The 16,515-nt window shown below is 66.0% G+C and overlaps 3 protein-coding genes across 3 annotated transcripts in view; 1 reads left to right on the top strand and 2 right to left on the bottom strand.

The window, feature by feature from the left end:
• Window positions 1-3,870: 3,870 nt before the first annotated feature.
• EMIHUDRAFT_354275 (hypothetical protein) lies at window positions 3,871-4,308 on the bottom strand (the record flags this gene model as incomplete). Its single annotated transcript, XM_005777560.1, has 1 exon — window positions 3,871-4,308. A coding segment is annotated over one exon (273 nt), but the record flags the coding sequence as incomplete, so codon positions are not given.
• Window positions 4,309-4,410: 102 nt separating this feature from the next.
• Window positions 4,411-5,310, bottom strand: EMIHUDRAFT_64816 (hypothetical protein; the record flags this gene model as incomplete). Its single annotated transcript, XM_005777559.1, has 1 exon — window positions 4,411-5,310. A coding segment is annotated over one exon (900 nt), but the record flags the coding sequence as incomplete, so codon positions are not given.
• Window positions 5,311-15,072: 9,762 nt separating this feature from the next.
• Window positions 15,073-16,515, top strand: part of EMIHUDRAFT_421422 (hypothetical protein) — a 2,986-nt gene continuing 1,543 nt past the window's right edge. The window contains exons 1-3 of the mRNA XM_005777558.1: window positions 15,073-15,393; window positions 15,931-16,030; window positions 16,431-16,498. Of these exons, the coding sequence (XP_005777615.1) occupies window positions 15,091-15,393; window positions 15,931-16,030; window positions 16,431-16,498 (471 nt within the window). The 5' untranslated portion in view covers window positions 15,073-15,090. The remainder of the gene's footprint in view (window positions 15,394-15,930; window positions 16,031-16,430; window positions 16,499-16,515) is intronic.

The following is a 16,515-nucleotide window of genomic DNA, read 5'->3' as shown; positions in this document are numbered from 1 at the left end:
TCACCCGAGATCACCCGAGATCACCCGAGATCACCAAAGTTCACCAAAGATCGCCCGAGATCGCCCGAGATGGCTCGGCACGACACGTGTGATGGGGCAAGGGGGGGCGACCCTCGCATCTCCACGCCCGGACACGGGCAGGAGCCCCACGGCATTCAAAGTGCAAGCACCGGCCCGGTGCCGTGGGTGAGCAACCTGCACCCCACTCCCTCCCTCCCAGACACAGGACCCGCACAAACCCCCACAGCGTGGACGACTGCGTTCAGAAACACCAAGCAGCGAGGCGAGGGTGAAGGGGTAAGGGGCTGTGTGGGGCAGAATCTACATCTGACTACTCCGTCTAGCCTGGGGGGTCGCAGGAGGGGGGGGCAGAAGGGGTAAGATATGGGTGAGGCCAGCTAGTCGGAGACCCTGTCGTCGGAATACTCCTCGGAGCCGGTGTCCTCGTCGTCGTCCTCGCCCGTCGAAGAGGTCGGGCGAGAGGTCTGCATCGTCTCGCCAGCCTTGAACCTGAACACGGCGTCGGCCGGCGCTGAGGCGCCGGCGGCCGTCATCAGGTGCATCACTATGCGGTCGCGGTATGCCGCATCGATCTCTCCGTGCTCAGCCAGCTCGTTCGCGAGCCAGTCCGAGGCGACGGTCGTCGGGCCACGGTCCCCTGGGGAACCGAGCGAGCCGGCCTTTCCGGCTTTGCGCTTTCGACCTCAGCTCGTCGTCCTCAACCACAGCGTACAGCTTGCCTTCTTCCGCTTTCTTTCTTTCTCTCACACGCTGCCGGGCCAGACAGCATCGACGGGACACACACAGAAACTTGCGGGTTGCGGAAGCGAGTCAGTAAGTAAGTCAAAGTGTGCGACCGCGCGGCCGGGGGCGCGCGCTCTATCGCCTCGGACTCCGCACGTCGGGGCGGAGACGCGCAAACGAGCGGCGGTCTCTGTGTGCCACACACCAGTCAGCGCACGCGAGGCTGATGCGTACTGTAGACGACGCACGCCGTCTGCTGCACCCCTCGCTCAGAGCACAGTACGATCGTGCACTGCCCTTTCCTCTCGGCAAAGAGAGGCGCGAGCCAACGACACGGCGAAGAGCGCCTCGTCTCCACACTGTCGCAACGCTCTTGCTTCAAACCACCGGAGGGACCGAGCGGGCGGGCCCAACGATCTCGAACGGCTCCGATCCGCCGCAAGCGGCGGGAGAGGGGGTGGCGAAGATCGAGCGACCAACGCCTTGCTTTGCAGTTGCAGAAAGCTCCGTTGATGGCTCCACTGGGAGAGGACGCTTCGTCCCCGCCGCCGGAGTGGAGGCGAGGCCATCTGGCGGCGAGCGGGCAGCACTGGGGATGAGCGTCGGCGGGTTCGAGCGCTCGGACGCAGGCGGGTCCTTGCTGGCTGGCGTGCACGGTTCGACTGCAGCCGGCGCCTCAGGCTCGGCCCGGCGGATGGGGAGCGGGGAATCGCCGATGCGGGGCGTGCCCTGCTTTGCCGGGCTGCGATCGTCGAGCGTTCCAATGTCGCCGGCCATCTCCGACGCCTCTGTGGATGTCGCGCGGCCGTCCACCTCTTCGACGTCGTGCGCCGATCCGAGAGAGGACATGTGGCGGGTTCCATTGAAGCAGAGCGTGAGGCTCTTGAAGCGCTCCAGGTAGCGCTCTCGCTCACGCTGAACGTGCTCGAGCTGCTCTTGAGCCTCGATGATTTGCGCGTCGAGCTCCTTCGCACGGGCCTGCACGGGCACCAGCGCGGCGCAGACGTCGCGGTCGACCTTGGCGAAGAGGCGGTTCATGCCGGCCACCGCCTCGTCCCGGGCCGCCGCGATGGCGCCGTTTTCGATCTGCATCTTTCCTTTCACTCCTGGCTATCGCTGCAGTATCACAGGGCAGCACGGCGGCGCTTCTAAAAAAACTGCAGGTTCACGACTGAGAATTCAACCCACCTCTCGATCTCTCGCCCCCGCGCAAAGGCTCGCGGTGCGCAAGCCTCTCTGCGATGATCCATGTCGCAACGGCGGAGCCTAGGTAGCGGCGAGCCTCGTTGCTGTGTGTGTGTGGACTTTGCTGAAATCGCGGGGAGCGCCCTTGGGGGCGCGTCACTGACAATAGAAGAGAACAACTCTCTCTCTGACGATCCATCTTGCGCCGATCCTGTCCAGAACGTGCCTCGAGGCGCGCGCATCACGGCGGGTCGGCAAAGTCGCCGTCGTCCTGCTCGCCGTCGTCTCCCGGCGCCAGCATTGCGTCATCGAACTGCGCGCCAAAGAGCTCGCTCACCCTCTCTCGCAGCAGGGGCTCGTAGAGGGAGATGCTCTCCGCGACCCGCAGCTTGACGAGCGCCGACGCTGGGTCGGGCACGTGCGAGATCACGAAGCTCCAGAAGACGCGTGCCGCAAGCCCACACATCTCATCGGTGCTTCCGGCGCCGTTCCTCGCACGCTCCACCAGCATCGCCACTGCGTCCGGGTCGCAGAGCGATGGCGGCAGCTCTGCGTCGGGCTCGCCCGTGAAGAGGGCGACGACACGGAACGCGACACGCCGTGTCTCGCGGTCGCGGTCCCGCGCCTGAGGGTAAGGTACAGCTTCTCCATTATGAGAGGATTACGCTATGGGCCCATCCCTCTCGCATCATCTCTCCCGCGCCTTGACGAGCGCCACCTTGAGCACCTCCTCGGGAGGGAGGTGGGGAGCGACGGCGAGCAGCAGCCGCGTCGCGGCGAGGCGAACCTTGCCGACTGCGTCGTACATGCAGGCGCCCACCGCGGCGTTCATCACCGACCCTCCGAGCGCGGCGAGGGCCTTCCTCCAGCCACCCTGCTGCTGCGCGTCTTGCTCGCCCTCGGGAGCCGCCGCCGCCGCGAACTCCTCCCAGAGCGCGTGCAGCAGCCGGATGGAGCCGAGCCGGGAAGAGCTGTCGGACTCCTCCTCGAGCCGCTGCCTCGCGGCCGCGCAGACTGGCTGCGAGACCTCCTGAAGGCGCCGCCACGCCATCTCGACGCGGCTGCTTTCAGAGGCGCCGGAGGGAATTGTGGCCAGGCGCACCATTTTGGGGACCAGCCGGGCCTCGCCGCCGCTCGCCGAGCCTCGCCGCGTCAGCTCGGCCGCACACGAGAGGAGCGTCGCGCGGAGGCTCGCCCCGCCATGCGCGTCCGGGCCGGCGTGCGCGGGAGGAGAAAGGGCAGCGCCCAAGAGCCTCTCGATGCCGGCACGCTGCAGACGCTGCTCGACGGAGAGCGACTCCTCAAGGCAGAGGGACGCGAAGCCAGCGAGGAAGGAGCCGAGCGCCGAGCGAAGGCCAGAGTTGAAGCCTGCGCCGCCGTCAGTCGTGCAGGCGAGTCGCGCGAGGGCACTGACCGCTACGCCGAGGGTCGCCTCGTCCGCCCGCTCGTACGCGCGCTGCCAGCCCTCGAGGACGGCCTTTGCGGCGATGAAGTCGGGCGGAGGGTGGGAATCGGGGAGGCGAGGCAACGACATCGTTTTTTCGCTTCGTCCAGAGAGCGCGCTGTTCACGCTCCTGCCAGCGACCGGAGAAGTGCTGCACAACAACAGAGTACATCGTCTCAAGGACGATGTGGCCAAGCGCTGGAGGTAGCGTGGCTTCACCTCACACCGCCTAGTCTCACTGTTTTCCCGCCACCCGCAGTCGCCAAGCATATCAAGCGAGTGTCGCGTTCGCCGCACACTGACATCATACTAACTTTACTCTTTACACTACTCACTAGCCAGGGCGGCCAGCACGGGTGACTGAGAGCTCTCCCCAGCACGCAGCAGGGCCAGTGAGCTGTGAGGGCGAGTTTCCGTGTACTGATCCACATCGGTCGACGTACTGTAAACTAGCGTTACTACGAGCCACCAGCGCCACGCCCCTCGTCCCGTGGCCTCCCACGCCCACCCCGCCCACCGCGCCCGCCCCGCCCACCCCGCCCACCGCGTCCCCCTCGCCCACCGACCGCCGCCGTGGCGCCCACGGGCTGAGCCTGGGGCACGGTGCGCGAGGGCGGCTGGTGGACAAACGTCGCCTGCTCCGCCACCAGCCGCCCAGTTGCGGCGATGGGCAGCGCCGGCTGGCGGCAGGCCGGGCAGTTGGTGTCGCGCTCCAGCACGCGCGGCGCACATGTCTCGCAGTACAGCGCGTGGCCGCACGCGAAGCGGACCGAGTGCGGCGCGTCGTAGCAGAGGTCACACTGGCGCTCCTCGGCCCCAGCCGTCTCCTCCACCTCCCCCGCCGCCTCGACTAGCGCCTCCAGCCGCGGCAATGCCTCTGCGAGCGGCATCCGCTTTCTCTTCCGCTCGTATGCCAGCCCAACCACCAGCCGCGCCAGCTCCTCGGCCTGCGCCGCCGACCAGCCCGCGTCGGCCGCCGCGATGCTCTCCGCCGTGTCCGGCTCCTCTAATGCATCGTCGCACGCGTTGAGCAAGCCGAGAGCGCCGCGGCCGGTCAGGGCGACGAGCAGGGTGATGCCGAGCGCAAAGCCATCAGTGAGCTGCGAAGCCTGACCGTCGTGCGTTATGATCGAGTCCATGTAGCCAGGCTTCCCAAAGATACGCTGCGTCGACAGGTGCGAGACCTGCTGACTGCTGCCGGCCCCTGCCTCTGCCGCTCGCGCGAGGCCCACGTCGGCGAGGTAGCCGTTGCCGCGCTCGTCGAGCAGGATGTTGCCCGCCGAGACGTCGCGGTGCAGGATCATGGGCGAGAGCGTGTGCAAGTAGTGCAGCGCTCTCGCTGCGTCGCGCAGCACGCGGAGCCGTGCGGCGGAGGAGAGCGGCGGAGGCGGCGTCTCGAAGCCGAGCATGCGGAGCCGCTGCAGCGCGGCTGGAGCGCGGTAGAGGCGGTCCTCGAGGCTGCCGCCGCGGCAGAGGGGGTAGACGAGGCACGCTCTCGCCGGCGCCAAGCAGACGCCGAGGAGAGGGAGCAGGGACCGGTGGCACGCCGCGCTGAGCGTGCGCACCTCGCTCTGCAGCTCGGCGAGGCCTTGGGCGCCGACACCGACCAGCGCCGTCTTGACGGCGAACCCGCAAGCGACGCGCGGAAGCGACGGCAGCGCGTCGCAGCGGTAGACACGCCCAAAGCCTCCCTCGCCCACCTTGCGCGCCTCGGCAAAGCCGTCGGTCGCCGCGATGAGCTCGTCGAGAGGGACGGCGGCGGGCGACGCGGTGGCGGCGGCGAGGGCGGCGACACTCGCAACCGCCGCCGCCGACGCTGCCGCCGCTGCCGCTGCCGCTGCCGCCGCCTCTTGAGCCTCCGCCGCCGCCACGGCCGCCACTGCCGCCTCGACAGCCGCCGCCTCCGCCTCCGCCTCCGCCTCCGCCTCCGCCCTCATCCTCGCCTCCTCCCTCTCCCTTGCCGCCTCCTCCCTCGCCCTCGCCTCTGCCTCCTCCCTTGCGCGCGACGCCGCCTCCGCCTCCTCCGCCGCCCGCGCCGCCGCAGCCTCTGCTACCACCCGATCCGCTTCCTCCGCCACTCGCGCCTCCGCCGCCCGCGCCTCCTCCGCCTGCTCCGCCGCCCGCTCCGCCGCCCGCGCTGCCGCCGCCGCCGCCTTCTCCTTCTTCTGCCGCTGCCGCTTCAGCGCCCTGGCCTCGCGGGTCTTTCGCTCCGCCAGCTCGTCGCGCAGCCGCCGCGCCGCCCGCAACGCCTCGGAACCGTCGGCGGCTTCGGTGTTTGCGTTGATCGCCGCCCTGAGCGCCTCGAGATCGGCGTCGCCTCGCTCGCACGCCTCAACCGCCTCGCGCAGCGCAGCCTCGGCAGCATCGCGCGCCTCCGCCGCCTCCTCCGCCGCTGCCGCCTCGCGTGCGGCCGCCGCGGCCTGTTCGGCTGATTCTGCGACCGCCGCCTCTCCCTCAGCCTCTGCTGCGGTCGACGAGTGCTCCTCGAGGGCGCGCACGCACTCGGCGTGGCCCTCCTCCTTGGCCCACTGCAGCGCCGTCTTGCCGCTCGCACTGCGCGCCGCCGTGTCTGCGCCCGCCCGCAGCAAGCGCCGTACGACGGCGGGGCGGTTGAAGAGGGCGGCGAGCATCAGCGCGGTGCCGCCGTCGCTGTCCTGCAGGTTGACCTCAGCGCCATGCTGCAGCAGCAAGTCGACCACCCGCTCGTGGCCTTGGTCGGCGGCGAGCATCAGTGCGGTGCCGCCGTTGCTGCCCTGCTGGTTGACCTCCGCGCAGTGCCGCAGCAGCAGCTCAGCCACCCGCTCGTGGCCTTGGCCGGCGGCGAACATCAGCGCGGTGTCACCGTTGCTGTTCTGCAGGTCGAGCTTCGCCCCACGCCGCAGCAGCAGCTCGACCACCCGCTCGTGGCCTTTGCCGGCGGCGTACATCAGCGCGGTGTCACCGTTGCTGTTCTGCAGGTCGAGCTTCGCCCCACGCCGCAGCAGCAGCTCGACCACCCGCTCGTGGCCGTGCATGGCGGCGCCCATCAGCAGCGTGAGGCCGCTCACGCCGCTTCTCTCGTACGTCGCGTCGACCCGCCCGCCGCCCTCGAGCCACGCCAGCACCGCCTCCTCCTCGCCACGCTCCACTGCTGCGATGACCTCGTCGGGGGCTGCCGCGGCACCGCTCGACGCCCGCCCCGCCGCCGCCGCTGGAGGTGGCGTCTTCGCGACTCTCGATCCAGCCGAAGAAGCGCCGCCGGGGGAAGCGCCGCCTGCGCCTTCGCCGCCGGCTGCCGTCGCCGTGGGCCGTCCCGCCACGACCGACTCCTGGACGTGCTTCTTGAAGGCCTCGACGCACTCGGCGTGGCCCTTCTCCTTGGCCAGCTGCAGCGCCGTCTTGCCGCTCTCAGCGCGCGCCGCAGTGTCTGCGCCCGCCCGCAGCAAGCGCCGCACGAGGGCGGGGTGGTTGAAGAAGGCGGCGTACATCAGCGCGGTGTAGCCGTTGCTGTTCTGCAGGTTGATCTCCGCGCCGTGCCGCAGTAGCAGCTCGACCACCCGCTCGTGGCCGTTGTCGGCGGCGCCCATCAGCGCGGTGACGCCTTTGCTGCTCTGCAGGTTGAGCTCAGCGCCGTGCCGCAGCAGCAGCTCGACCACCCGCTCGTGGCCGTGGTGGGCGGCGAACATCAGCGCGGTGTCGTCGTTGCTGTTCTGCAGGTTGACCTTCGCCCCGTGCCGTATCAGCAGCTCGACCACCCGCTCGTGGCCATTGCGGGCGGCGCCCATCAGCAGCGTGATGCCTCTCACGTCGCCTCTCTCATACGTCGCGTCGACCCGCCCGCCGCCCTCAAGCCACGCCAGCACCGCCTCCTCCTCGCCACGCTCCACTGCTGCGATGACCTCGTCGGGGGCTGCCGCGGCACCGCTCGACGCCCGCTCCACCGCAGCCGGCGACAGATTACCGGGCCGCACCCGCACGCTCTCGCCGCCGCCCTCGAGCGCCACAGCGTACCGCCCGCCCTCGAAGCTCCGCGCCACGCCCCGCTGCCCGTTCAGCTCGGGGTGGGAATAGAGGCCGCCGAGCACGACGCGCTGCCCGAGCAGCGGCGCCCCGGCAGGATCGCCGCCGCTGGGCTTGCAAGCTCCAAGCATTGCGTCCTCAATTTCTTTTTCTGGTTCTGCTGTGCCTAAGGGGTTGCCGTCTGCTGTGCTCCTTTTGGTACCTGTGTCGAACCTGTGTCGGTGAGAGAGAGTTCTTTTGTTGAATTCTTTTCTCCCTTCTCTGTAGGCGCGAGGAAGCGATCAAAGGCGGAATGTTGCCGTAGAGCAGAGCAACTGGCTGCTGCACCTGGAGCACCGGCGAACGAAGCAAGCAAGCAAGTGCGATAAACGCAGCGTGATCAGACAGACAGACATCAATCAGAGAGAGAAGAGAAATAAATAAAAACGGACAGACACCTCCCTACTGTGAGATGGGTAAAAAGGAACAGGCCCCCGCCCTTGCGATCTTTGTGCAGGGTTCTTTGTGGTTGTGGTCGGCGACTAGCCGGGGTCGTCCTCCCGATGGGGGACTAGCGCACTAGCCGTCTTCCACATGGTCCCTCGGGTCCCTGCTGCTCCTAATCTCTTCGTACATCCTCCTGCTGATCTCCGCAAAGTCCTGCTCCCTCCCTCGTCTCGCCCTGCGCGTCTGCTCCGCCTCACCGTCTTCTGCCCTGCGTCGTCTGGCGACGGGTCCTCCATAGTCGGTCGAGGTCGCCGCCCTCCTCGTGCCTCTTCCCAACGTTCCCTCGGCGGCCGATGCCGTCTGCTCCGGCTCCCCAGTCCCCGGCTCTGCCCTGCTCTCGTCTGCGCTAGTTTCTGCTTCGTCCTCACCGGCGTCTCTCCTCTTCCTTCTCCCCTTCTTGTATGCTTTGCACATCGCGTCGATTCCTTTTCGCGTGAGCACCAGCGCCTGAAGCCCGCCCAGCAGCTGAACCGCTCCCTAAGTCGAAGGAGCATCATCAGTCTCACCCACTTCGCTCGCTGCCCACCGTCTCCGCTCCCTCCCGCTTGAGCCGCCGTCGCGGCCCTCGTTCGTCCCACTGGCTGTTGGCCCGTCCCTGCGTTGCCTGCGTTATCCCTCCTCCTCCGCGACTCCCTCAAGGCCGGCCGAGCCTCTTTCCACCCAGTGAAGAGCTTCCTCAGCCACTCAATGTGTTCCTCTCTCTTCATTATGCGCGCCGTAGCCTCATCATTGAGCTGGATCCACCTCTGCACCGCTCCCGTCGCCGCCTCGGCCACGATTTGCAAGTTCCTCGTGACCCCGGCGCCAAGGTCCCTCCGGCTCTTCTCCGAGAGATCATCTACCAGCGCCGGCAACACCCCCCCGACGGCTGGGGCTAGTGCGACATGCGCTATCCTCAGCGTCTTCAGCGTTCGTATCCTTGGAGTCGGGTGCCGCCTGGGCTACTTTGCTGATCGCCGTCCCCGTCTGCGGCGCTCGCGCTACTCTGAGGAACCATCTGGCCTGCTCCCTATTCCCCAGGCAGGCGCCGCTAAGCAAGTGCGCCATCGTCGCTCTAGGCGGGTTCTCATCTTCCTCGGTCCATTGCTGCGCGGCTTTCCGCACGATCGGACACAGCGGGTCTCGCTTTAGTGCCGCCCTCCTCGCCGCGTCCCTCGCGGCTTTACAGACGAGGCAGCCCCTGAGTTCCAGTTCGCTCCTTGTGGCGGCGCCCGGGGTCTCTCTCCCCGCCTCTCCCCGCATAATCCTCTCGTGGTAATGGTTGGGTAGTAGGGCTAGAGGGTCGCTCTACACTTAGCCTCTGCAGCGAGCGAGCGCTCAACTTAGCCCCCGCACGGAGCCGGGCTCAGACTTAGACCCTCATGGTCGGGGGCCATGAACTTAGACGACATAAGGCCAACTCCGGGTAAAACCCGGGTATACCTGGTTGAATCAGCTTTCAGGTTTACCCGAAAAATACCTGGACGCGTCCCGACCAACGTTTGCCGCGCACGACGCCATATCGCCTTCTCCCAGGGCCAGTGCGCTACTTGCGGCGCGCAACGCCTGCTCAAGTACGCGCAACGACCAACGTACCATATGCTGCCGCTATGCGTGCCTTAAGGCGGCTGCGGCGAAGCGGCGGGCGCGGCATGCCGATGGCAGTGCGGACGATGCGGTTGCGATGTGTTCTGCTTCAAGATCGTGGCGGTGCTTGGCATGCACTTCTGCGATCCCAATCAGCTCATCGCAACGAAGCAGCGCAACAAGCTGGCTGCTGCCAACAAGGCCCTATGCTACCTCACGCGCGGATCGTTCAATACAAAGAGGACCAGCATACACAGAGGCTTCTCTGACACGCGTCTGTTTGAGCTTGAGGCTATTTGTGAGAACTGTTTGGCTAGAAGTCGCCGAACATTGCGCTCAGGAGGCAGCAACGAGAACCGGAAGAGGAGGATGCTGAGGCGGCGATTGCTGAGCATGAGGAGGATCGATCGCCCGCCGCAGGCGAAGAAAATTTGGGGGCTGTGCCGATGTTGATCACGGGGCGTTGATCACGGTGGGAGCCTTGGCCCCAGGCCGTGCCACGGCCGACTTAGCCGATGTAAGAGGCTCCCGCTGATCTTAGACCGCGCAAGCACTCCAGCGTGGCTAGCCACACTTAGACCCATTAGGCCTCCAGGCTCAGAACTTAGACTACTACCCAACCAGTCTCGTGGTGCGCTCCGTGTGGCACCCCCGCCTGCTGCCGCACACGCGCTCCCATGACGGTCTTTGTCACCACGTTGTGATCATCCACGTCGGCGAATTGTATCTCGCGCTCGCCGTGCTGATCCTTGATCCGCTGGCGCTTGTCCCATTTGTGTTTCGTCGTCCCCCTGACCACATCGCTCCACAGCGGCCCCGTCACCCCTGCCGTGTGCGACCCCGCCGTGAGCCCCTCGCCGAGCCGTCCTCGCAGAGAGAGAAGAGAGAGACAGAGAGAATTTTTTTTGAAAACCACAATGTCAAGCCCAAGAGAGCATCCGGGAAATAAACCTGCCCCGTCGCAAGAGAGAATGATGATGATATGCGATCTCAGACAGTCTGACTCTGCGGGGGTACGCTAACCCCCAGCTGCGAGATCTTGATTTTTGTGCCCCCCGGCGCACGGCTGGCAGGCGAAACGTTTCGAAGGCGCACGCGGCACTCGCGCGCCTGCGAGACCGAGAGCTCGCTCGTGTTCAGCAGCGCAAAGTGCGCGTCCGGCTGGCGCGTGTCGACCGTCACCTGCGTGCACTCGCAGCCGCGCAGGCATGTGATCTGCAGCACGCCGACTTGCTCGTACGACTGCAAAAACGTGATGCTCAGCGCTGCAGCGCCGGAGAAGGTATCGTTAGCGGACGGCGCCGGCTCTGCCTCGCTGGCCAGGGTTGTGTCGATTGTGATCTCCACAGCATCGCCAATCGAGAGGCTGGTTATGCCTGGCTTTGGAGGCTTCGCGGGATCTCTGGGCAATGGGCCCCAACTCCCTCGCGCTACCGTCGAATCGTAAACAAACTCCTCCGTAGTTGCGAGCCAGCCGCAGCCCGAGACAAGCTCCCTCGCGTCGTTGCACGCCGGCGTCGTTTTGAATGACCGAACCGACTGTTGTAGCCGCTTGGCGGAGTAGCAGCGCACACCTCGATGGCCCTGCATGCCATCGGTCAACCAGGCTGGCAGGCCCGACGCTGGCGTGTCGGCTGCTGTGGCGCTCATCCCCACTTCTGGCCGCGTGCCTCGCCGCGCCGCGCCCAGCTCAACATCGAGCCGCACTCCACTGCCGTCCCACACTCCAGGTGGAAAGCGCAGTGCCCTCGGCTCGAGGGCGTATGCGAGCGCGTCGCTGATCGCAAAGCTGTACATCGCGCCGCGGTTGGAAAGTTCTGGCCAGTATGCGGGGTGGATGCCATCCTGCGTGAACTCGACGAGGTCGATGGCGTCGGGGTGCCCAACCAGTGGCAGCAGCGCATCGAACATGCTGATCGCTGTTTGCCGGTAATGAGCTGCGAGAGGAGCCATCTTCCGAGTGTGCGGATCTCCTCCCCGTTCTCTCGCGAGCGCTGCGCGCGTCTCGTTGCGAGCATAGAGGGCACGCTGACAAGCTACGTGATGGCTCACATCCTTGCCGATTGCTCTTATATGGGGCAAGAAGTGGCACCAGTCGGGAAGCACCAACAGCACAGAGGCGATGCCACGGGCCGTCGCAAATCGCAGCAGCACCTCGACAGATTTTAGAGTTGATGGGAAGCCGAGTCCTAGAGCAAAGTCGAGGACCAGCAGGTCCGGGCACTGCCGGTCGAGCCGCGTGGAGGAGCAAATTGCGTCGGCAGGACACGGCGCAAGCGACAAAGCAGAGAGGCCGCCCGATGCGTGCGTGTCCGCCTTGATCGTCACGCTGGGATTCGCGATAGCCAGCGTCGCCACCAGCCGCGCCAGCCAGTTAGTGCCACCAGGAGGGGTGACTTTTATCGGTGCCGCAGGGCTGTGCTGGGAAGGACCCGCGAACATCGACGTGACAGACATGCCAACTGCCATGACCCGCACCGTGCCGTTGCCCCCGAGCTTCGCCATGAGGTCATCGAGTAGAGGCACACGCTCTGCCGGCGCAGCACGCGCCAGCAGCGAACGCGGGAGCGCTGCGGTGCCTGGAGGAGGCGGCCGGGCGAGGTTCTTCTCTCTGCAGCCAAAGAGGAGGACGCTCTCCAGCCTGGGATTGCCACGTACGTCCATGAACTCCGCTGTGCCCTTGCGGCCTTCGCAGGCCAGCCGGCCGTCTTTCCACGTGACGTTTGACAGACATTTCCGCTTGAAGGCATTCTTGTGGTAGTCGCCCATGCATTCCCGCCACTGCGGCAGACGAAAATCGTGGGCCCTGCCCAGCTTGCTCACATTTTCCCATGAGCTGAGATCCGCGAGCACCCCGGATGTTCTGCCACACGCGCATGTGTACGAGTCACGGCCTGGCGGGTAGCCGCAAGGTACCGACTTGTTGTGGCCGTCGCATAGGAATCTGCCGCGACAGTTGCGGACCCAAATAGCCGGTTCCCCGCGCAAAAGCCCACAGCCAAACGACTCCTCATAAATACAAGCGGCCCTGCTAGCTTTCTGTACGAGCGTCACACGGCAGTGACGCCCGATGCTCGGGTCGTATGCATTTTGTGGATCGCCCGTTGGCAGACCGTTTCTGGCTGTTCCTGACCAAGCGACGGCGACGGTGACTTGAGCGATGAGCGAGAATTGAACGCTCACACGCCACATTGGGATATGGGTGTCACCGCGACAAAGCCGGGTTGCCAGCGAGCCGTCTTTTTACCAGGTATAAAAGAGAAGGAACAAAAAAAGAAAATGCGAAGTTTGACACCGGCGTGATCGTCGCGCGACGGCGAAGAAGGGGCAGGCAAAAAAAATCGCGGCGCGGCCGTCGGTTGGGCGCCTGGTAAAACGGCCGCACGTGAACATGGGGCACGGTAATGGATGGGATAGGTAGAGCGGTTTAGTGGTCCGAAGGAATCAAGCCAGGTATCCAGGTATAAAAGCCAGGTCCAGGTATAAGAGAGAGTATAAAGAGAAGGGCGGAAAAAAGAAAGGGTGAAGTTTTGACAGCGGCGCGGTCGTCGCGCGACGGCGAAGAAGGGGCAGGCAAAAAAAATCGCGGCGAGGACCCCCAGGTGCTGGGGTGCTGCCAGCAACCAACCAACTCACCGGCGAGCGGAGCGAGCCGAAGAGCTGGGGCCAAATACGTGAACTGGCTGCGAACGTCAACGCCGCCCGCAGCATCGAGCGGCACGTCTGTCTTTTATATTAACCAAAAGGAGGGCTACACGACGCCCTCTACGCTGGGGTGCCCCAGCGCCCTACTGGGCGCCCCCCGCTCCCTTCCCCTCAGAGCCCCCCATCCCACTAGCATTCCTCCGCGGTCCTCGCGGCCGCGTGACGCCGCACCAATGGCGCGCTGTGCCTCGTCCGCGAGCGCCATCCAGAGCTGCACCGACAGTCGCTGCAGCGCAAACGGCATCCATTCGCGCGCCGACCACGACGTCTGGTCGTACTGCCACCATGTGAGCTTCCGGCCCGCCACCTTAGCCACCCGCATCAGCAGCTCCTCCACCCCCGCGCTCATTGCGCCGAACTCCTCGAAGAGCAGCGCCTCCACGCGGCACTTCCCCTCTGCGTCGGTGTACTGGCCCTTGACAGCCTCAACCGTCCCGGTCCCCGTCCGCGGGTCCCACCGTCCCACCCTCCCGCCCCTGGGCCCTGTCCCCGCCCTCCATCCACGCCCAAAACCGTCTCGCGGGCGCGTGGCAGCGTGTTGCCGCAAGCGACGAACGCCCCCATGCGCCCCACCCCCGAGGGGTCCGACGGCACACCGGCAAAGATCTTCGTGTCGCCGATGCAGGGCAGGTGGCCGATCACGTTTCTTTTCATAAATAAATAAATACAACGGACATCCCAAGCTAGGGCTGGGTCGAGGACAGACACGTCCCCACCTTTGCAGGATTTTGCTAAAGAACGTTTCTTTTCGAGCTGGGCACGAAAATAAAGGGAGGGGCGCCACCTCCGGATAATGACCTCCCGAGGCACCGGTGCCGGCAACACACAGCCAAATGCGCGAGGCGCGAGGACGCTCCTGGGCCGCGTTTGAATGATGTGAAAATTCCGGGGACTGGTTCTTTTCGAGCCCCCCGGTGTTTCCAAACGACGAGCCGATGGCCGTTGCCTTTGCCCTGGCAGCCGGGGGCCCCCGAGCCCCCCCCCCCCCCCCCCACACACCGCCGCCGCGCGAGCGCCGCGCGGCGGCACACACCCAGCTCAAAAGAAAAAGAAAAAAGGGAATGAGGAGACCAGCGGGGGAGACTCCCCGCCTATGCAAGCCCCAGAGAGGGGCCGCCATCGCCGAAGCTGTGCCAAAGCATAACTCCAAAACCCGCAGCGGCCCGGGGGGCCTTGGGGGCAGCCTGCCGGACCGCCGCTGCACGGGGCTAGGCACCAGAAGATGAGTGGAATTGATGAATTGGGCCGTTTTGTCCGTGCGCGTGCCTCCCCTCTATACGTCAGAGTGGGACCTACGCCGCGCCGGGTAAGGGGCGCGCCCGGTCCTCGACGGAGCCGCGCGCCCCAAACGACCCAGGCGGCGAGTAGTCGTCGTTGAACCTCCGGCATGTAGTTGCCCATAGTTAGCGCCCGCCCGCCCCCCCCCTTCCGTCGCTTCGCAAAAGAAAAAACAAAATAAAAACAAGCAAAAGAGAAAGCGTCCCGTGCCCCCGAGTTCATTTTATACAAAGAGAAAGCGAAGCCAAAAAACGATTGCGTAAACGGCGTCACAAAGCCCGCCGGTTTTGATCGACAATCGTGAGATTGACCGCCGAAAAAGAAAGAAAGAAAACAGACAACCCAAGGGAGGGATGGGAGAACGGCACGCCGCCACCACACAGGGATTTTAAGGAGAGGAGTGAGAGAGAGATTTCTCTCTTCTTTCTCTTGAGGAGTGTGATGCGCTAGCCGTCGCCTACCCTAGGGAGTCTGCCTCTTCCTATCTCTCTTCGCAGTCTCTCTCCGATTCTCGCTTCAACCTTCGTGCCACCTCGCGGCCGTCCCACTCTCGTCGCTCTCTCCCTTGTCACTAGATTGACCGCCGTCGACCACCAGAGAATCCACCGCGATTTTTTTTCGAGCCGCCCCCCCCCCCGGTTGTTTGTCTGAAAGCTCTCCAAGCTCTCAGTTTCTACTGCTCCATGGAGCGCATGCTCTTCCTTGCCACCGGTTTTTGGGTGGGAGGCGCAGCCGCCTGGGCGCCCATCGCCGGCTACCTCCTCGCGCCACATTGCCGCGGCCGCCGCGGCGATGCCAGCATCTGCGCGGCGGCGGCGGAGGACGGCGCGAGCGCAGGCGCGCGAGGGCGGATGGACGCGGCGGCGCTGCAGCGGCGAGTAGTGATGGCGGCGAGCGAGGACGAGGAGGATCCCGCCGGCGTGCTCGTCCGGCCCGACGACCCGTCCGCCCTCATGACGGAGCGCGACCGCATGCGCCTCGCGCCGGTGCCGTCCCTCTCCCTCTCCCTCTCGCCTCGCCGGCCGCGCTCTGTCCCCCGCGCGTCGCCACCGCGCCACGCGCCTCCACTGCTGCGTCGCGCGCACCTGCCGCCGCGCCACGCGCCTCCACACACCCCTCTCCGCCGCTGAGCCCACGGTAGTGGAGGAGGGAGCGTCCCTCTGCCACCTGCTCTTAGAGCTGCAGCCCGAGCGGGTTCCCACACCGCCGTGGAGGCCTCCAGCCCGGACATGGCGCCGCGGAGGAGCATGCAGCCCATGTTGCCTCCCGGACGTGCTCTGCCGCCCGGCGTGCCGTGCTCTCTTCCTCCGGACACCGCCCCGTGACACTGCCCCGTGACACCGCCCCGTGACACCGCCCCGACTAGCTTGCTTGGGGGCGCGGGCGTGGCGGCCGCAGTCCTCCTTCTCCCGCAGTCCTCCTTCTCTTCATGTTGTGCGGCTCTGCTCTCTTCTCTGTGCTAGGTGAGCACCGCGTCTAACAACCATGTGTGACTGTGTGACTGCTCCCGCGGCACGGCGCAGGTGCACACGCTGAAGCGGAAGCGGCGCTCGCGCAAGATTGTGCGCAACGAGGTGGTCGAGGAGAAGTTCTCTCCCCTGGTCCCCGGCGCGCGCCTAGTCTGTGTCTCCGGCTCACACATCCCACATCCAAGCACCCCCCAAGCCCCCAAGCGAGGGCACACTGGCGTGCGAGACGTGTCCGTCGCATGCGGCGTGTCGAGCGTCCACACTGGGAGATGTGGGGAGATATGGGGAGATATGGGGAGATGTGGGGAGATGTGGGGAGATACGGGGAGATACGGGGAGATGTGGGGAGATGTGGGCCTCGTGCGTCCACACTGGGAGCTACACGGCGCGCACGGGCCGCTGCCCTCCCGCCACGTCGTCGCAGCGCCCGGTAGAACACCCTCCGACACACCCTCCTCTCAGCGCCCGTGTCTGAAGACGCCGCCTCGGGAGCCGTCAGGCGCCCGCCAGTCGGTGAGATATGGGGAGATATGAGGAGATCTGGGGAGATGTAGGCGCTCGCCAGTCGGTGCAGGAGACGATCATCTCTGCGTACGCGGGGGACAAGCTCGAGGACAAGCAGGTCCGCGCCCCCCCCCC

The sequence above is a fragment of the Emiliania huxleyi genome, assembly GCF_000372725.1.
Source record: "Emiliania huxleyi CCMP1516 unplaced genomic scaffold EMIHUscaffold_26, whole genome shotgun sequence".
Lineage (NCBI taxonomy): Eukaryota > Haptophyta > Isochrysidales > Noelaerhabdaceae > Emiliania > Emiliania huxleyi.
This window is presented reverse-complemented; position numbering and strand designations above follow the sequence as displayed.